The sequence below is a fragment of the Mirounga angustirostris genome, unplaced genomic scaffold, assembly GCF_029215605.1.
Source record: "Mirounga angustirostris isolate CCGP_5_RB_7025 unplaced genomic scaffold, mMirAng1.0.hap1 SCAF_12, whole genome shotgun sequence".
Lineage (NCBI taxonomy): Eukaryota > Metazoa > Chordata > Mammalia > Carnivora > Phocidae > Mirounga > Mirounga angustirostris.
In genome coordinates, this window is record NW_026991720.1 from 79,694,041 (window position 1) to 79,716,037 (window position 21,997).

At 34.1% G+C, this 21,997-nt stretch overlaps 1 protein-coding gene across 1 annotated transcript in view; it reads left to right on the forward strand.

Annotated features, from left to right (window-relative positions):
* PCLO (piccolo presynaptic cytomatrix protein) overlaps positions 1–16,753 on the forward strand; it is a 398,901-nt gene extending 382,148 nt beyond the window's left edge. Inside the window, exons 23-25 of the mRNA XM_045864796.3 lie at positions 9,368–9,502; positions 9,921–10,066; positions 12,085–16,753. Of these exons, the coding sequence (XP_045720752.2) occupies positions 9,368–9,502; positions 9,921–10,066; positions 12,085–12,225 (422 nt within the window). The 3' untranslated portion in view covers positions 12,226–16,753. The remainder of the gene's footprint in view (positions 1–9,367; positions 9,503–9,920; positions 10,067–12,084) is intronic.
* The last annotated feature ends 5,244 nt before the right edge of the window (positions 16,754–21,997 follow it).

Here is a 21,997-nt window from a genome sequence, read left to right on the forward strand (position 1 = left end):
ACCCCTTCTATTTAATCCTACATATAATGAGGTAAGAGGTAAGAACCTTTGCTCAGAAGACATGTTTCTGAAAATTAAGTTTAAAACATATCAATGGCTTGGGAAACAACGATTCACCAGGAAGGAACATTCAATGCAAATAAGATTACCAGACCTGGTGAAAGAAAGCTCTAGTAGCTTTCCCTGCTACTCCAGGACATAGTGTAAAGAAAAGAGAAGTGCCAGTTACAGATAATTATTGGGTACTACAGTCACAAATTATTGAGTACCACCTTGAACTTTTGGAAGAGGGAGATATGATTTCAGCATGGAAGGTAAAATTATTATGGACTCTAGGGTGGGGTTAATATACCTGGGATGGAGATTACAGAAAGAGGGTGGTGAATAGAACAAATTATAGTGAGCTTACTTCCTCTCTCTAACAAGCTCTGCAAAGTGGAAAAAGGACTCTCTTTGGGGGAAATTTCTATTTTAAAAGTATTGACTCATATGAATACCTTGAGATGTTTTGTTTTGTTACTTTACTCTCAATAAATTGAGCAATTGACCTACGGGTATAGATTTGTTTGTGAGGTGTAAACTGCCCGTTTCTTCTAGAACTGATCCTGCATTGTATCATTGTTGAGACTTAAGAAGAATAAATGCTGTTGAGTAACTAGCATTTCGGGCATTTGTGCTAACAGTATATATAGATAGAGATATAGATATATATAACAATATATTTATTATGCTAGCATTTAAAAAATTCATTGTTTAGGCTTGAAACTGATAGAATAGAGACAATTGAAAGGAAGAAAAATACAATTATACTATTTTGGGTATTAACAGGTATTAGGACATTAATAAGACTTTCTGTAATGGCTGGGTTTAGAAACCCTGAGTAAACAGAGAAAATTATTTAGAATAGAAGATGTTTAGTAAAGGGCCGGGACTAAATCATATTTAGATAATATCAGAAAATGTTCACAAACTTATTATCCTATAAAGCTGAAAGAGATATTATAAATAGTTCATAAATAATCTTATTATATGTCATCGCTTTACAATACGAAGAAATGCGAAACAGAGATATTTAACGACGTGCCTGCCATCCAGATTTCCTGGTTTTGAAACTCTACCTTAATTCCACTTTAGACTTTGCTTAGATTTAGAATGAGTGATAGGAGCTAAGTAACAAATTTTGAGGTGATAGACTCTCAAGGCTAAATATACATCCTACCTAACACCAATTCAGACTTCATTTGCCGTTACCCATGACCTGCGGCATTGGTATGTAGTATTTATTAATGGAAATTTGCAAGGAAACCTATGTGTCAATGAGAATTTTAATCACTCTATGCTTTTTTTTTTCCTTACACAAACTTTCCTTTTACAAAGCGCCCTTCTTTCCTTCTTTTCTTTTCCACATTTTATTTATTCACTTTCAGTTAATTAAACAATGCCTCTAAAGAAACTTTTTGCCTAAAATGGTCTCCCATTGGCAAAAGCTGCTCAGATTGCAATAGATTTCTTAGAATTCTGAGAAAGAATAAACCTCGATTTATACTATGCACAGCGAAGTATTGCAGATACTGATAATGTTTAAAAAAAGTTTTCTCAATCCATAGTCACTTCCAAAAATTATTTTGTATGTTTAGGTGGTTTCCATGTAGGATCTCATACAATTATTAATATTTCAGGAATTATTTATTGCCATTTTGTTGTTTAATGTACGTAAGCTGCATAAGTGATGTGGACAATAACTTCTAGCTATGGTTTTATCAACCCACAGTATGGGGCGCCTGGCTGGCTCAGTTGGTAGAGCACGTGACTCTTGATCTCAGAGTCCTGAGTTCAAGGCCCATGTTGGATGTGGAGCATACTTAAAAGAAAACATTTTTTTAAAATGCTTGTCATGTCAAAGTGAGATGGGCAAATAATAACCTTGAATCAACAACCCACAGTTGCTTGCTGTCTTCTCTGCTTGCTAAGGACCTGACTGTGGCCAAAATAAAATAGTAAAATGGCCCCTGAAAATCCCTTCATTCCAATAATATTTAAAAAAAATATGTATGTATTATGTGTTTAATCTATCTTGTGCTTAGTATCTTCAATGAAATGTTTATTTAAGCACATCATTCTCTTCCAAATACTTTCCTTCAAGACGTCAGGGCAGCCTCTTTTCTAACTTCTAGAGCTAGCTAACATCATTTTAATGTTTTTCCTTGAATACTCTTAGGATTTCTTGTCAGAAATATGGTTGCTGGTTTTTTCAACTGAACTTTGCTCTTTATTTTGTTTTGTTTTTGAACTTTGCTCTTAATTTCAAAAGAAATCCAGCATTTGCAGCATTGTCTCCAAAAAACCCAAAACATTATTTTATTCATTTACTTATTTGTTTGCTTGTTTATGTTTTTGTTTAGAAGTAGAGTTAACATAGTGTTATGTTAGTTTCAGGTGTACATTGCAACGATTCAACAATTCTACACATTACTCAGTACTCATCACAATAAGCATAAAAATCATATAAGAAAATACAAGGTTTTCATGAGAGAATAGAGCTCTGGACTTAAAATCAGATCTAGATTAAAGTTCTGCCCGGACCCCTTAGCCATTTGGCAAGTTACTTAAAACACCTAAGCCACTGTGTTCACACCTGTAAAATGGGGGTTATACTGACCTTATTTCTTGTGAAAGAATTATTGTGTTCTGTTAATGGTCATTTTCTTAAAATGCACTTCTCTAAAAATATAAATCAGATGGAAGTATAGATACAGCATGTGTGTAAATGTGTGTGCATGTAGATATGACCTACACATGTTTTTCAAAAATATATATATACTTTTTTCTGAGAAAAAAAAGTGAGAAGAGCACTGCATATCTTAATGGAGAATACAGCATCAGAGAGTGTGAAAGAAGAAAGCTGTGCAAGATAAAACTAAGTCAATTTGACAGTTATACTTAGTTGGAGCACTTTAGCTAAAGAGATAGAGGGACACAAACAATTTTAATAGAATTCGATTATTTCCCAAAATGATTATACTGTTTCTTTTTTAATTTAATGAAGGGGATATATCATGGTGAAAACAAAGGAATAGTTTAATTTCAATAAATATTTTACCCTATTCATTTATAAAAGATCTCCCTAAGTTTAAGAAGCAAAATTGAAAATATTAAGAGGTTGAACAATTATGATTTTCAATTTTAAATTTTATTAACTCCCTGCTTAAAGGAAATCAGCACATTTCCACTTACTTCCTCTTTGATTTCATCTTCAAGTTTTTTTTCTTCTCTCCTCCCTCCTTCCTCCTACCCTTCTCCCTCCGTCCAACCTCCTTCCCTCCCTTCCTTCCTTTCTTTCTCTCGTTAGTATGTCCTCTATATCCTCTGCCACAGGCTTTTAAATATCATCGAAAAGCTACTTTTTTTCTACATCAGTGTACTCATTCAGGGGACATTTTTTTCCCTGGTTCCTTTAAAAATGTTTTCTATATTTCTGAAGTAGCTTTAATGGGGATATATCAGTATATCAACTTATCAATATTTCCAGGAATACAGGATGCTCTTTTGATCCACAGATTTACTCTTCTGTTACTTCAGATAAATACCTTTATATTTTAAGTAGATGCGATTTTCTAATCTCTTGAATTTCCTTTTTTCTGAGCAATCAGTTATATGGGATCATATTTCTCAGTTTGACATATCTATCACTGTTTTCTACCTTCTTTACTCTCTGTTTTCCTTTCTATAGTATCCTAAGCCTTTCTTCCCTCTATGTGAATAGTTTTGATTTCAATCTTATTCAACTTTGTTCCATGGTGTTTCTAATTCATTAATAGTCTTAAAATGGGACTATCTGTATTTTAGCACTGTAATCCCATCTTTGTCATCTCATTTTTTAACTATGCTCTCAACATCCCTTATCCCTTCCTTTTCTATTTTTCCCCCTTCTTTCTATTCTCAAATCGTGCTCATGTATCATATTGTAGGATAAATGTCTTCTCCAGAGTAGGATTGATTTTCGATCTGGAGCTGCTGCCCCCTTGTGGCGACAGTGGACGGGAGGTTTCTGTCGCGATCCTGCATCTGCTCCAGATGACAAAGGCATTCTGAACGTGTCAAAGGGCGAAGACATGATTGACAGTGATGACTCACAATTAACGTGATCTCAGCAGGCATGTCCCTTTCTTCCTTTAATAGAAACATTAAAGAGCAAGCTGGACCAATCTCCCAACAGGAGAAAATTATCAAGGGCTTCACAAGTACCATACTGTGAAGTGCGTGAATTTAACCTACCAAGAAAGAAGCACGCAACGTGATGATTGGAGAACTGTAATTAGCAAGCTTAATTCCACCTTTTTTCCCATATGAGAAGGTGGAAAACAACAACAAATATCACATGCTTAGCGTGTGGGGTTTTAAGGGCTGTTAAAGAGGAATATGACCTATAAAAGTGAATTTCTCCCAGAAAAAGATTTGTCCTGCTGTTTTATTCCTGCATGCTCATTACTGTCATCAGTTCTATCCACAGCTTCTGTTGGCTCCGACTAGTGGGAGTGAATTTTCCTTGGCTCCCTCCTTACCTAGTTAGAAGCCTCTTTTTCCTTCCATCCCAGGTGCGGGTTTGAGAGATGGTGTTCTTTCCACTTCTGTATGGCTTTGGAGGAAAGACAGAGAACTGTTGCACATTTAGATTTGCTGGCCTGGTTGATGAGGTTTTGCTCCCCCTTTTGAAATTTGATTAAATGTTTTTTTGGGTTTTTGTTTTGTTTTGTTTTGTTTTGTTTGCTAGCATTCACTCCACCAAGCCAAGATATGTCTTATTCCCAGGAGAAGATAATCTCTGCTTTGGGCTTTTCACTGACTTCATTTTAGAGCTCCAGGAAATGGGGAGCCTTGGACGTTTTTCCTGATTCTACTGAAACCGTCAGATCTTCTGAACGATGAGCCAGGATTGCCAATCTCAAGTTGAGATTTTCCTCTCAGCATTACTTTAACTCTCATAGACTGACACGTGGTTCTTTTCATTATTGTTATTTTTCAGAACTCCTGTCTTTTCTTACTGTATGTCACCATTCACCCAAGAATTATTTAATTGAAGGCTTTTTGTGGGTGATCAATGTTTGTAATAGCTTCATTTTGTAGAACTTACTGATATCTTCTTTGCAACTCAGTATGTGATCAATTTTGGGAATGTGCCATATATAATTGAGAAAAAAAGATATATTCTCTGTTATCAGGGTATGGTATTTAATAAATATACATGAGATCTGCGTTATTGATTATAATGTCTCAAAATTCTATGTCTTTGCTTCTTTTGGTCTACTTGGCCTGTCTTGCATTACAAGTGTTGTATAGAAGTCTTTTACTACTATTCTCATTCATCTCCTTACAACTCTTACATCTCATGTTATAGTTTCAGTCTTATTTAAGTGGTACATACATCTTCATAATTGTTATACCTTCATTAGGATTTAGGTATCCTTAGCTTGATCAAATGCCCCTTTTTGTCTTGTTTACTGCATTGTACCCTAAATTATATTGTCTGATAATATCAGTCCAACCCCTACTCTCTTCTGGTTTCTATAAACGTGGCATGCTTATAATTGATGTATTTTTCACTATTTGAAGCAAAACTAAATTTTATCATAGACTTAAGCTTTGCTTTATGAGCCAGTCTTAAAGTCTTTCTAAAGATAGGCTAGCTAAACCTAGTTATATTAACTGATATAGATAAGTTTGATTGCAACTCTACATTTTGTTTTGTAATTATTGTGTCTATTTATTATATTTCTTTATCCATTTGGTGTCTTTGATTTGAAAAAAAATTCTGTAATTAAGAAAGATTTGTATCTTTGTTTTAATGATTTCCTTTTTATTTAGACTATTTATAATTCTTGTTCTTACTTCACTACTTACTATCTGGTTTGCTAATTTTAAATTGCATCCTTTGTTACCTACCTATTACCTATACAAAAATCAATAATCTCACTCTACTTTCCCCTTTCTCTCCCTTCTGCCTCCATCTATTTTTGGTTTTATTCTTAATACTGTCGTAATACATAACAAACGCTGTTCTCCCACCCACCTGTGTCCTCATTCCTGCTTTAGCCTTAGCTCTACAGTTAAGTACGTTAAATACTCACCATCATCCCTTGTGCTGAAGTCTCTCTAGTTATCTCTTTGGTTTAATGAAATGCATCCCTGGTGTATTTCTCAGAGAATCAATTTTTGTATAGAATTCCTGAGTTTTTCTATGCTTAAAACTATAGGCTTCATACTTGAAAGACAGCTGAACTGTATATAAAATCCTTGGCTTGCATTTTATTTTCTTGAGTTTCTTGAGAGTAAAGTTCACATCTAACTGCTGTGAAGTATCTACAATTGTTGGTTGCTAAACTATTATGATGTAATCATATCCAGAAGATTTGTGTTTCAGTGTAGAGGACGGTTTCCTGTATTTTTGGACCTTAGTTATTGGTATTGATAGATATTTCTCTACATGTCTGGGTACATCCAGGCATAAAAAGTTAAATTAATTTAATCAAACACTTGATCCAGGAAAGAAATTCATCAAAATAACACATCCCCGAAATGTGACAAAATTCAATCAAAAGGATTAAATCACCACCATCTAATATATTTATGATTTTGCACATAATGCTTTTGTTACTTTAGTTTCCTCTCAAAGATTACTCAACTATAGTCTGTATTCTGTATTTTGTCTACGTGCATGCACGAAGTCAAAATTATTTTTTTTAAATATACTAAGATGTTGGGTGCCTGGGTGGCTCAGATGGTTAAGCGTCTGCCTTCGGCTCAGGTGATGATCTCAGGGTCCTGGGATTGAGTCCCACTTCGGGCTCCCTGCTAGGCGGGGAGCCTGCTTCTCTCTCTGCCTCTCTCTCTGTCTCTTATGAATAAATAAATAAAATCTTAAAAAAATATATACTAAGATATTATTTACCTTTTCACTGGGCTGCCATTTGCATTGATAATGCAAAAGCAATGATGCAGTAAACTGCTGGGGACTTAGCACAAGGTAGGGCAGTGACACCAAACTATATTAATAGTCACTGTATTTATTTTTTTAACTGCCACTCACTTATAAGGAAAATGTCAGTTTCATTTAAGACTGTCCTTAATGAGGAAGTTAAAATTATTGTTATTAAGCCTAGACCCTTAAGTACATGTCTTTCTAATTCTGTGTGATGAAATGGGAAATATACCTAAAGCATTTTGCTGCCTGCCAAATTATGATAGTTGACTTGAGGAAACCTGTTTGTGTAATTTTTTTTTGAGTTGCCCGCTGAGCTAGCCTATTTAATAAGAAGTGTAATTTTTGCTAAAAAGAATAACTGATAAACAAATGCTCCTTATTCTCAACAATTAACAAAGTGAACTTGTCACTTTAAGAAAAACAAGTGACGCTAGTTGTCAGTGATGAAATTCGGCTTTGAAATAAAAATAGAACTTTGGAAAACTTGCCTTCCTGAGCTTGGAGGCTTCTCAATATCCAAAGACCTTTTTGATGATATTGGTGGTGATATTAACACATGTGCTTTAACTATTTTATGAAATATGTCAACAAGACCTGCCTAACTCAGGGAACCAGTATTTTCCAAAATGAACAATATGCTGTTACCAAGTCGGGCATAGTTAAAAGATCCATTCAAAATGCAAGATAAAAAAAAAAAATAAAATGCAGGACAGACTGATATATTTTAAAGTAACAGTTCAAAAGTCCATTGATATGATTTCAGATTCCAGAAATTACCACTTGTCAGATTTTAATTATATAACATTATCTAAAGAGGATATTAAAATACTTCTCCCTTTTCCAACTATTTGTATGAGATTGGACTTTCTTCATACATTTCAACTAAAACAACAAAATGAATTGGATTTAATATAGAAACAGGTATGAGAATCCAGCTGTCCTTTATTAAGCAAAACATTAATGAAATTTGAAAAAATATGAAACAGCTTTCCTCACTATATATTTTTGTTCTGGAAAATATGGTTATTTTTCACTAAAATATTTATTTATAAGTATATTATTGTCATTTTAATGGAATCAATAAGTATTCTAGAATATCTAATTTTGTATTTTAATTAGAAATGTTAAATTTCTAATATTGATAGCTATAATATACACAATTGTTCTTTGAGGACCCTCCATTTTTTTTAAGAGTGTAAAGAAGTCTGAAACCAAGATGTCTGAGAACAAGTGATTTATATCCAAACTTAGAAACCTTCAATAGCTTCCTATTGTCCTAAATATAAAAACCAAATTCTTAACATGGTGCCAGTTAACAATATGTCATAATCACATGAACATATATTTAGTTCCTTAGCCCCATGATGTTCCCTCCTGTGAGCACACTGTTCCTTCTCTGTAGCACGTTCTTAATCCATTTCAACTAGTTAACTTCTCATCCTTCTGGTTTCAGCTCAAGCAATACTTCCGCAGGCTCTCTTGGAACCATGCTCTTGTATTTCATTACCTTTTCTCTTTTTCTAATTTTACATTTATTGATGAAAATAATTCGTTAAGGCTTTCTTCCCAATAGGTGGAGAAACCATAAAACTGATAAGCATGTGTGTTTTGGCTCACCATTGTAACCATTCTTCCTAACAGAGTGCTTATCACAGTGTAGGGTGGGAAATAAAATACTTGTTGGTGATTGGAGAAGTGGATGCATATATGAATTGACAGAGGAAAGGGTGAATCATTAAAGAACATGACCTAGCATGAATAGCTTCTTCAGTGATACAAAGATCCAAGATAAACACTTGAAAGAAATACACTGGATTCATTTAAGTCTCTCATGGTATTTTCCCTTGTGCAATTTCACTACTACATATTCTTGTTGGCTATTCTTTTATACAGGAAAAGAAAGGAAGTAGAAAGAACATATAACAACATTTAGTTGTGGTAGCAAATGTTCTTGCGCAAGCCTGGTAATGAGCAATTGTTAGCAAACAACTCTTGTATTTCACATGACTGATTTCCTATAGATTAAATTAAAATTATATTATTTTTATGGATACCTGTCTTCTTGTGGTCTCATCTCTTTCCTCTTTTGGCCTAATAATCTGCAGTTAAGTAATACTTATCAACTTGCATTTCTTCCATACCTCCCTTCTTACTAGCTTGTTGTTATATTAACACACTTTGTTGTAAGTGTGTAATTTATCAGTCTCCCCAAGAGATATTATACTCCTTAAGGGCTCAGACTATATTTTATTCATCTGTGTATCCACAGGATACAGTAAGGTGTTCAACACTTGGCAAGCAATAAACAAATGTAAGAATGAATTACTGAATTAAACATTTGATAGATGGCATTTCATATTCCTTAACATGTTTATTAAATTCTCCCAGTCAAAACTCAGGTAATGGGCGAAATCAAGATTGCACTGAAGAAGGAAATGAAGACAGATGGTGAACAACTAATAGTTGAGATTCTCCAGTGCAGAAATATCACCTACAAATTTAAATCTCCCGATCACTTACCAGGTATCTAATCTTATGATAATGAGCAATGTCATACATCTAGGAATTCTGTAGGAATATGTCCTATAGGAATAATCTGGAAAATGTAGAGTAAAATTTGGGCTGTACACCAAATACATCTGAAAAATGAAAAATAAGAATTAATTTCTCTTACATAGAAATAAGTTGATATTTTACTAGTTTTTAGCTAAATTTTCTCAACACATAATCTTAGAGTACTGTATTTACCATACAACAGGATAACTGAATTGCTAAGAAAATTGGTGTATCTTTCAATCACTTTATGTTGTCTGAAACAAGTCGAGCACAGCCTGCTAGCTTTGTGTAAAATATACAAGAGCTCCCAGTGTACAATTGTAATTCTTTCAACAGAAAATTGTATGAGTCATGGACACTTTACAAGCTGAATTCTTATTTTCAGATTTATATGTAAAAATATATGTGATGAACATCTCTACCCAGAAAAAGGTGATCAAGAAAAAAACAAGAGTATGCCGACATGATAGAGAGCCTTCATTCAATGAAACTTTTAGATTCAGCCTCAGTCCTGCTGGACATTCTCTTCAGGTAACTCTATATTATATTGCTACTATTTTAAAATTTTTGTTCATACAGGATTTGTTTTCCATTCAGTTATTTAACATGTGTATACCGATCATACAGTATGTGACATCTTACAAGTCAATTAATTCTTAGAGGTGTTTTCCAGTGGGCCTTTAGAATTCCACAGCCCACTCACTCATCCAATTAGCTACCAGGTCTTCTCTCTTCTGACTACTCAGTTTATTTTATGCTCACTGGCACTAATCCTCTTTGGGTCCTCATCTTTATTACTCAGATCATTTTAGCAGTATACGTGGCCTCCTTGCCATCAGTGTCTTGGCCTCTTAATTCATTCCATCACACTGCTGATGGAGGTATCTTTTAAAAACACTGGGTGGGAGGGTGGGAGGATGGGTAAAATAGGTGAAGCGGATGGGAGTATACCTATTGTGATGAGCACTAAGCAATGTATAGAATTGCTGAATCATTATGTTGTACACCTGAAACTAATAGAACACTGCATGTTAAGTATACTTGAATTAAAAATAGGTAGGTCGATAGATAACAACACTGACTAGCAGGTTCATTAAAGCCCTTCAGTGACTCACCGATATCCTGCCTCATTCATAGACCTCTAAGGTGAGCTCTAATTGTACTGATTTAATCTCATCTCTGTGTATACTTCCCAGCACACTCTATACTCCAGCCACACCACAGTCTTTTCAAATCAGGTTAAGCCTCCAATGTTGTGCTCCTATTTTTCTTCCCCTTCAATATCGTCTTCCTCATGTCTCTCCACCCATCCCACTGGTCCACAATCTTTCAATGTAAACTCAGCCCTTACCTGTCACTGCTTCCATACCTTCCTCTTCTCTAGGGCAGGGCCTGGCTTGTATTGTTCTTTGTTCTACAGCCTCATACAATCCTGGTACATAGTGTGTCTTCAGTAGATGTAGGGACAAGGAATGAAAGAGGGAAAGGAGGCAGGAGGAAAGAGATGAAAAAATATGGGAAGAGTGAGACCATGATATCGGCACATAAGGGCCTACACTAAAGACAAATATAAGAATATTACCAAGCTAAAACTGTACTGAGAGTACTGACAGACATTAGAGTGGAAATTAAAAAAAAAAAAAGCTAAAGGATGCCTTGCAATCTGTGTGAACAAATGTGTCATCCACAGAGATTAAGTAGTTAGAGAGGGGACAGCGAGGGAGAAAGATCACACATTTGTTTGAAATGTGATACATTTGATAAGAAAGCAGGATCCAACTGAAAATCTACAATACATCTGAAACCCCCAAACCAGAGGCCAGAAGAGATAGTTATAACTAGAAATGTAGATTTTGAAGTCAGAAACCTAAAAGTAAGGTTTTAGCCAAGAAGGAAGATGAATTTTCTAAAGGAGATTCTGAAAAGAGAGAGAGCAAAAAAGAATTGTCAGGGATTCATGGTTAGCACCACTAATGCTCTCCACCTTTCTTTCAACTCCTCTCTAAAAGAGAAAAAAAAAAAATGTCTTGAGTCTGAAATCCTATGGCATTTCAACTAACATAAGTTCTACATATGACAAGAAATCACTTTGGAAGTACATAGCATAGTAAAATCACCAGTAACTGAATGTTAAATAAAATTAATGTTGTGTTTTATCTGCCTCGTGAGCTCTTATTTATTCAGCACTCAAATAATTTCGTATTTGAGTTAATATTTCATAAACTAGTAGAAAATGTACCTAGCGAAGTTCTTTAGAGAAACTTTCCATTCATGTAAGCATAAACCTAGTCAGAATTAGCTGCTAATACATGTCATCTAAAATTCTCATATCCTCCAGGATGTGTCTTTTCCTTTGGGAGATGCTGGTGTGAATTAATTAATATTCTGCACATCTTTTGAGGACATCTTGAGGATTAGTTTTCTTATATGTATAGCTGGTACTTCCCCTCACCCTTTCTTGTCTGTGTTATTTCTTTGATGATCAAATGTCCTTTAAAAAAGGTTGAAAAATATATGCAAGTATATATAATTTTGGCTATTTTTTCTAGATTTTACTTTTCTCTAATGGAGGGAAGTTTATGAAAAAGACCTTGATTGGCGAAGCCTGTATCTGGCTTGACAAAGTGGATCTCAGAAAAAGAATAGTCAACTGGCACAAACTTTTGGTCAGTCCTACACAAACCCATTGAAGAAATGTGTCTGCTCAGGGTATAGAAACTGCTCTAAATAATTTCAAATCAAGACTAGAGTTGGATACTATTCTACAATGTTTTTAAAGGGGTAAACGTGAGAGGAGGAACAACAGGCAAACACATACTTAAAGCTTCGTGAATGTTTTGTTGTGGAACACAGAAAAAAACTCAAATGAAAAAGTTCATATTGGAGACCAAAAAAAAAAAAAAAGAGCTTTGAGTCCTTGGATTGCTTCAAGAAAAACAGCGAGAGCTATTTTGATTACTTAATGCACAAATCTTTGAGCAGAGTTGAACTATAGCTAAAGGCAGCTGCTCAAATATTAATATGGTTCCTCATGCAAGACAAAGTTGATCATTTATGCAAGACAGCCTTGCCTGAAAGGAAAGAAGTGATGTAACAAGTCTCAGTTTTCAGGAGTCTAAAGATCTTTCTTCTTCATCTTCTTCTCTCAGACGACTTACTGTTTTTAGATTGTGACATAGGATACAACTACAGTATGCGTTCAAGACTAGAAGTGAGGTGGTTGTGTTCAGAGGGAAAGGGTACTGGAGATGGAGAAATTATGGCTTTTAGGTTTTCTCTCTGTCTAGATGTTATAAGCGTGAGCATCGCCAACTTTGGAATTCATGTCCTACAAGCACATTTGTATAATATGAAATGATGTAGAGCGAAGATAATACTAAATGGAAATGGAATTACATTTATCTAGAAATAAAGCCATGATTGGCTTGCACTGAATGTTGCCCCAAAAAATATTGGACCCTTGGTTGAAAACATCAAAATTTCCTTAAGTGACCATTAAGCCAATACATTTTCAATGTACATACCAAAGAACATAGATTAAAATGGTATGTTCCAGGAAGCCTGATAAGTTGTTCTTTGTGGAATTGCAAATAAATGTTATTCCACATATTTCCTTTCTCTTGAGTGGGGTATTGAAAGAAAGAAAACTCTTTCTCTGGCAAACAAATTATATTAATCCTTGACATGGATTAATTCACTTGGTGTCATTTCCTGCTCTTCCATAATGCTTTTTTTGTCCTTAGTGCATTAACTGATTGTATAATGAAAACCCTGACACCAAACTCAAGTTCTTCCTAGTGCTCCATTTTTCTCTGTTAGTGACAATATTGCAGTGATCAAGGTCATCAATATTGAGAAAATAGGTGAAAAGTCAACATTATATTGAGATTATATTAACCTGAGCTATTTTATTAATATGGAATAAAAGGACCAATGTCCAAGTCATTGAAATGAAGCATCCTCTTCTCCATCGACCAACACTATAGACAAAGGCAGTAGAATGGAGTTGTAGGAAATGCACTCAGCTGGGATAAAAAGCTTGGCTTCTGTCTTGGTCCTGCCACTGACTAACTGTGTCACCTTGCACATGTCACTTAAAGTCACTTTTCCTCAGTTTCTTATTTGTAGGATAAAAATAATTACATATTCCTACCCTTCCTAATGGGATATTGGGATGATCAAGCCAAGTGAACTGTGAGGAAAAAAAGAAAGCACATTTTCAGATATAGTTTTATACATAAAGTGAGGAATAATTACTATGCAGCTCTTTATTTCTCAAATTTTATATGCAAGAACATCCTCCATACCGACGGTAGACATTGACTTGGATAAGAGTAGTGTATTCACTCCAAAACTAATGGTTTTTCTTTAAAATACAAACTTGCATTGAACCTGAGAAAAGGTGAAGAATTAAATCAAAATGATTTTCAAATTGGGTTATTATAAATGAAATGAATCATACCAATCTTATACTATTTGCATATCCTCTGCCAAAATAAATTGCGCCCCAGAGCATTCTGAGTTTAAAAGCTGCTTCTTCATTCAAAGATGAGGTTTTAGTGGGTTTTGAGAAATCACCTCCAAATATGTTGGTTGGATATGGAATTTTCTCACTTTTAAAGAAAAACATAATTTAAATTTGAGAGGAATTGATTAAATGTAAAACACTAAAAATAAAACAATTTCTGATAAATTCCAGGCTATATATCTTTATTACGTTCATAAAGAAATACACATGCACTCTTCCCCAATCCAAGGAGAAAGCAGTTCCTTTCCTTCCCTCTATTTTTTTACCTGTCTTCCCTGATAATGCAGTGTCCTTCACCACTGATACTGCTCTACAAACAAGCATGAGGGAAGGGATTGCTGGAGACTTGATCCTGCTAAGATTTTATTTTTAGAGACATCTAGATCTGCTGATGGTTGCTATGGATATTTCCAGCAGAAGTGAGCACTTTAGGGAGCTTGTAATCATCACTCATCGTTGGGAAAGGAAAGGCTTCAGAAGATCTCTTTCTGAACAAAAAAGGTTCTGCTATTTGCCCTTCAAAGGAAACTCTAGCTCACCTTAGGCCCTCTTCTGCAACCACGTACATCTAGGGGTATGGATGAGAGGTTGTATGACCAGTAAGTCTGACTTTATTCCAGTTGCGATTTCTTTTAGAATAACACAAATGAGGTGCCACCAAAACAAAGATCATCCCTTGGTAGCTATTTGACCTGAAAGGGTAGGAGTCTCTCCATTCTAGGTGCCCCTTTGTTCGGAGGAACCAGTGATGATGGGGCCAGGTCAATCAAGAGAGCTAACGATAGGGCTTCTTTTTTGTGCACCAGCATCCCCCTTCAGAGAGCATAAGATCCTGCCACAGTGTGCCAAGTTTGCAGCTGACCAAAATCCTAAGTTGTACGGGAATTATTCTATGCAACACTGATCCTCGAACAAACGCATTTCTTCTGAATGATGTCGATTACCCTTCTTACAACAAAGTTGTTTCTTTTTTAATTGCAAATAGGGCTCTTGGTGTTTTTTACTTTTTTGTATATATCACGGCACATAATTTTCCACTTTTTCCTTTCTTTTATTTTTTGGAAGCAGTTTTTTTCTTAATCTTACTGATGACAAAGTTTGTAATCTCTCAACAATATGCAATCAGTCCAGTTCTACCACCTATATCTCGAAAAGCATCTTAATTTTCCCCACAACTTCATTGAGTCATCAGAAACTGGAGTTGCTTCTTGGTTCAAAATTTGGTCCTAAAGAAACTTCTAGCTGTAGAAGCAAAAGCACAGAGTGAATTTTTACAGAAGATGGGGATTTGTAGAATGGTCATTACAGACATAGGTAACAGTATGAGCAAGAAGTTGGTGTTTCCCCCCGTTTTTACTTAAGATTAAGAAGATTTTTGGTGACTTGGAACTCTTTCTTTACCATTTCTGTTGAAAAGAACAGTATGCAAGACTAAGGAGCAGTGATTGTCTTTGTTCCTTAATGTGCCCGTATTGTAAGTAATCATACAAATAAATGCATATTTTCAGCGTATCAGTGGAATTAGTTCTGTGGATCACACACATTAAAATAGTCATATTGTGGGAATATTATAGCTGGTAACCAGCTGATATTGATTCTTACTATAGGAATGGTCGTAACAATAGTGGTGATGGTGGTAGTAACACTAGATTGGTGGTCATGTGAAGCAAAATAAAATTCTATACTACATTGTGCCCAATTTATTAGAAATTATTTGATTGATGTTTCATTTCATTAAGATATCATAAAGATGTTTATAGTATTTTTTTACTTTATTATTTAAATCATAACTAACAATATTTTTAAAAACTTATTTTCATTGCTATAATGTCTAATATTCCAAAAGCAGCCAACTACAGCTATATATATGTTTATAACTCTCCATGTGACAGAGTGAGTTTCCGTCTTTTTGAGCTTGACATGGAAGTGAAAGAAAGCTCAATGAATAATTATGAGCCGTCTCTTTAATAATTACTTGCCTTTGATGTAATACAAAAATGAATGAGTGAAACAGATATTCTCATTGACTAAGACACATTGATGTTTTCTGTATGTTCCATGTTGTCATAATTAAAGGTACCCATTAAGTCAAAGTCATTTAATCAAATGATTCCTTATCTGATCTGTAGATCGAGAGCATTTTCTTAAATGGTTACCCTGTACATAACTACTATACATTTGGTAAAACAGACAAAGTTGAAATATTAATTTCATTTGGCATTCAGCATGTGAATATGATTATCGTTTGATTGTGTCTATATATTTGTTGGTGATGTGCTCAGGTGCTCCCACTACTGATTAATGTGTGTGCTAATATCCTAACAAAAACACATCTGATATTAATGGGAAAAAAAATCTTGTCTGAAAAAATAAAAATCTAATAAAATTGATTTCAAAATAAAAAATAAAGAACTTGGAGGTATGTCTTGTTTCTAACTACATGTTGCATGCCGTGTTGGTGATTTGCTAATGTGTTCTTTTCTGTTCTACCCAAATCTCTCTGGAAAAATCTAATGAACAAGTACCAGTTCTTGGGCTAAAGGTTGTAGAAATTCAACGGAAATACATGAGAATTGTATTAAAAATGCTTGTAAATCTGTCTTGAGTTTTTCTCTATGTAAAAATATGTCTCGGTTTTGTGATTGTATGCAAGATGTATCTTGATAGCATATGCAGACTGTGCTGTATAAAAAGGCTGTTGCCTCAGCCTTCCCAATAAATATTGAAAATGTCAACTTTGACTTCTTGTGTTTACCAACTTGATAAGTTGATACTTTATTATAGAAATAGAATTTTTCATAACATCGTCTCTGAAAATTATATCATAAATACATTCATCCAGTTTAAAAAATAAATTTTAAACCCAGCACAGAAAACAGAATTAAATAAGTGTATAGCTTAATCCATTATTATATGTCAGACACTCTTGTCACCACCACCCAGGTCAAGAAATTAAACTTTGCCAGTCACCTCATAAGACCTCCATTTTACCCCTCCCTCTCACAACACCCTCTCAAACCCTAAATGCAACCACCATCCTGATATTTATGATAATTACTTCCTGAGTTATCACCGACATCTGTCTAGTAAACAAATACTCCCGTGGTTTTCCTGTTTTATTTTTAAAATGTTTTCTAAGTTTCTTTTAGTCTACATATTCTCCTGCCAACCCCTTCTTTTTCAGTGAATCTTACTTTTTGAAGAAACCTGGTCTTTCTACCAAATTGGATTTTTGCTGACTGCATACTCACAGTGTACTTAACAAGTTCCTCTGTCTCTGTATTGCCCTACAGGTCTTTTGCCCTACAGACCTGACCTGATTCATGTTCAAGGTCAAAGGCTGGCATTATATTCTTCCATTGGGAGGTATATAATGTCTGGCTGTCTTTCATTTTGTCCTGTTTACAGCCACTGGTGCTCAATGGCTAGTATAGATCAATTAATTAACTAAATGTTACAAAATGGTGATATTCTAATTCAGTCAATGAAGGGATAAACTTCCCTTCAACCAACAGTTGATTACCTAGTCGTATAGTTTGTATAGGAAAGTTAGGATGAAGGCAGAAAAGGTTGGACAATTTTTCTTTACCTACCATTTTTCAAAATAAGAAATGGTTCCCTATCATCCTCCAAAGATGACCAATAAGCTTTTCTTTTTATTTTTATTATCATTGCTCTCAAGGATGAAAACAAATGTGATACACTTTTTTTTTTACTTTTTTGTTTCAAGTTTTTATTTAAATTCTAGTTGACTAGTGTAATATTGGTTTCAGGAGAAGAATTTAGTGATTCAAAATTTTATATGTTTTAATTCATTGAAACCATTATTCTTATTAATGCTCAAATTTACCTTTCTTAATGAGTCAGGGACATCTTTGAGTAAACTTACATGTTTCTTATATTCTTTGATAACATCTCTCTATGGCAAGAAAGTTATATATCATTTCCTTAACCTTAAAACAGTATAGGAGATTTATTTAACTTGAATTTTTATTTTTCTATTTATCTCTTTAAAAGTAACTAAATTTAGGATTGCTTGATCAACTTTTATCTGATAAGTTATTGCTTCTTGGCCTTTTGGCTAAGATCAAGTAGAGTATCAAGTATATTATCTAATATGGCAAACTTTTAATAGCATTCTTAGGTAAAACATATCTTGGAACATTTTTTGAAGATAATGTCAGATCTAAAAGGTGGTAATTAGATAATTAGGTAATTAGATGATGATTAATGATTTGACTATTGATTATCTAGGCTTTAAGAGCTGAAAAATCCCCGCATCTACACTTTAAAGCTTTGATAGCATATTGAACCAAAATAGTCTTCTATCAAAACATAATAATAAAAGTATGATGGCAAAGTGTTGAAATTTTTACCTCCGTTTAAATGACAATTCCAAATAAATTAAAATTTTATTTTTAAAGTTTCATTTTTTATTTTATTTTATATATTTTTATTTTATTATTTGTAAAAATTAAGAATTATTTCCATGGATTACTCAATAAAAAATGACCTTCCAACAATTTGATTCTTTGAAGAAAAGTTCAATAAAATTAAACCTGTTGTAATCAAAGTAGAAAGAAGGCCAATTTACCATTCACAGGTAGGAAAAAGTAATGTATATGCCAAGATTCAAAGATCTGGAAATGTATCAAAGTGATAAGAATCATGATCAAGTTGAATTATCCCAGGTACACAAGATTGTTTCAATGTTGGAAAATGAATTAATGAGATCTAGTACATTAATATACTAAGGTACAAAAATCATAAGATGCTGGGTAATATTTGATAAAATTCAAAATCCATTCATAACAAAAACTTTATAGCACACTTGGAATGGAGGAATACTTTTTAAATCTGCTGAATGTTATCTACCAAAAACAAACAAACAAACAAGAAAAACTTTGCTGGTGAAAGGATAGAAGGCTCTTCCTTTGAGACCAGAAACAAAGCAAGTATGCCTATTGTCACCATTCTCTTCAATGCCTTTGCCAGAGTTTCTAGCCATTGTGTCAAAGCAAGAGAAGAAAAAGACAAGTAAAGGTGTAAGAAGTGGGAAAGAAGAAAAGAACTATAATTATTTGTAGATTATACAACTTTGTGTGTAGAAAATCCAAAATAATCAATTTGTTTTAAAGTATGTAAGAGAATTTGTCAAGTTTACTAATTATAAAAACTACACAGAAATAAATTTCTTCTCTGTGAACAAGAAATCATCAGAAAATGAAAATTTCAAGAAATGATTTTATTAGCATAAAAAGTTTCAAATGCCTAAGAATAAATTAACAAAGAAGTTCAAGACCTCTACAAAGAAAATAATAAAATTTTATTAAGATATTAAATAAGAGCTGAATACAACATTCATTGATTGAAAAACTGAATATAGTAGTGATATACAATTCTTCCCAAATCATAAATCCATTGATTCAATGCAATTAAATTTTTCAAATGTGAGAGGAATTTGATAAGCCAAGTATAAAATTTATGTTGAAGCACAAAGGGCCAAGGAAGAGCCCACTGAAAAGCAAGAACAAAATATAAGAATACTTTCTAGCAGATATTAAGACTTATTATAGAGGTATAGAAATTAAGAATATAGTGCTGATGCAGGGGAAATTGGGACAATGGAACAAAATTATCCCTAAATGGACTTTATATACAAAAGAGGAGATAAAGCAGGTCTGCAAAAGACCATGAACTTGCAATTAAATAGCCTGAGTCAATTGAAAAACATAAAAATAAATGCTACTGGACCCTGTCACAAATTGCAAAGATAAAATCCATATAATTTAAAGACCTAACATGAAAGACAAATTTATAAAACATATAGAGGGTAATATGGGAAAATAACTTCATAAACTTGGGAGAGGAAAAGATTTTTTAAACAAGGCACACCATCCAGGAGGACAATTAGGAAAATACTACTACATAAAAATAAGGATTTCTGTTCCTCAGACACCATAAAGAAATTGATAAGGAAAGTAAAAAAAAATTAGAAAAGATATTTGATACAAAAAACAAAAAAAAAAGACTAGTGTCAAAAATAATACAAATCTGAGGTCAAAGAAAAGCAGCATAAGGGAAATATAGGAAAAACACTTCAACAGATACTTTAGATGAAATCCAAATGGTTAAGAAACATATAAAGAGATGCTAAACCTCATTAGTTTTCAGGATAATTCCATTTAAAGTACAGTGATACATTATGCACATACATAAGGAAAAATCTAGTCTGAGGAAGCCAAACATTGAAAATGGAATTCTCATTAAGTATAAATGGTGTAAGTACAAAATGTCACAGCCATTTTAGAAATAGCTAGAAATTACCTTGTATGATGAAGATTTCCATACATTACCACTCAATAGTTGCACTCCTCGTTACGCACGTCAGAAAAACTCCTGAACTTGTAGGTCAGGAGACATTTTCAAGCGTGCCAGGTGGTTCTTTAGCCAGTACGTACTGGTACAGCATACCTGAGAAATTTGTTTCTGGTTGGTCCGCCTTCCATTCAGATGGGTTTGACAACTTGTGAGTGGTGTATGACCTTGCCATATATACCATTAAGTATTTTGAAAATCATCCTTGTAAGTGTACTTACAGCAGTACCATTCAATGTAGCCCCCAACTCAAAACAGCCCCACCAATAATGACATGGATATTTGGTGGTGCAGCAGTGCTGAAGATGAATATTTTTCAGCAGCGATGCTGAATAAAGAATAATGCAAGACAGTAAAGTGAATAAATGAGAGCTCTACGTATCAGTATGAATGAATTTCACAAATACACGGAGAAAAAGTAACATGCCACCAAAAAACCCAATGTGATTCTAAGAACCATAAAAAAAAAAAAAAAAGAAAGGATTGAATAACACAAAAGGAAAAATAGCTTGCCTCCTGGAGGAATAAAGCAGATGTCATTAGAGAATAGTGTTTGGGGGGTTTCTAAACACTAGCAATGTCCTATTTCTTAATCTGTACGGTGATTATATGTATATTTGCTTAGCAATTATTATGTAAGCCACACATTCTTTTGTGTATTGTATTTTTCACAATTTAAAACAATTTCAAAAGAGCAAGAACAAGTAATGGTTAAAAATGAAGCCTCTCAAAAAAGAATGAAAAAAATGTGTTTGGCAAAAGAAGGTTAATTATAACTTCTGTAGGTTGTTTCAGTGGAATGATGGGGACAGAAACCAATTTTAAAGAATGGACTCGACAAGTATCTAAATCTTTTTAGACCCTTGGATTGTATCAGGGCAGACTGGAAACTCGGGCAGAAAGTAGACACCTTGGTCCACAGGTGGTATTTCTTCTTCATTTTGGAACCTAAACTCTTGAAAGATTTTAAGGCCTTTCAGCTGGTGAGATCAGGCATGCCCACCAGAACACTGACAACAAGCTTAAAGTCAGCTGACGAGCGATGCTTATCATCTCTACAAAATCCTATCACAACAGGCCTCAAGTCGTATTTGGGTAACTGGCTACTACGGCTAACCAAGTCGACACATAACACTGACCGTCACAGGTATGAAGAAGAAATCTAAAGTTTTTTTGTTCTTTGATTGGTTGGTTGGTCGGTCAATTGGTTTGGTTTGACTTGATTTTTAAGATGAGAGAGGATTGAATAAATTGCAAAGTCAAAGGGAAGGACTTATTTGACAGGGAATGATTCTCTACAATCTGGCTACATACAGAAAAGAGGCAGTGAGTAAATTTTAGCATGCAATATGAGAAGATGGCATCTAAGTACTTGTTCAACAACCCCCCTTCAAGAGGAGAAAGGAAAATTTCTCTAAGGGTCGGTTCCCAGCCCTGACTCCGTATTAGAATCATCTGAAGAGCTTTAAAAAACATGGATACCCAAACTCCAAAGCAGACCATTCAAATCGTCATCTCTGTTTTCTGGGCCAAGCCTACGTGTATTTTCAAAGTCC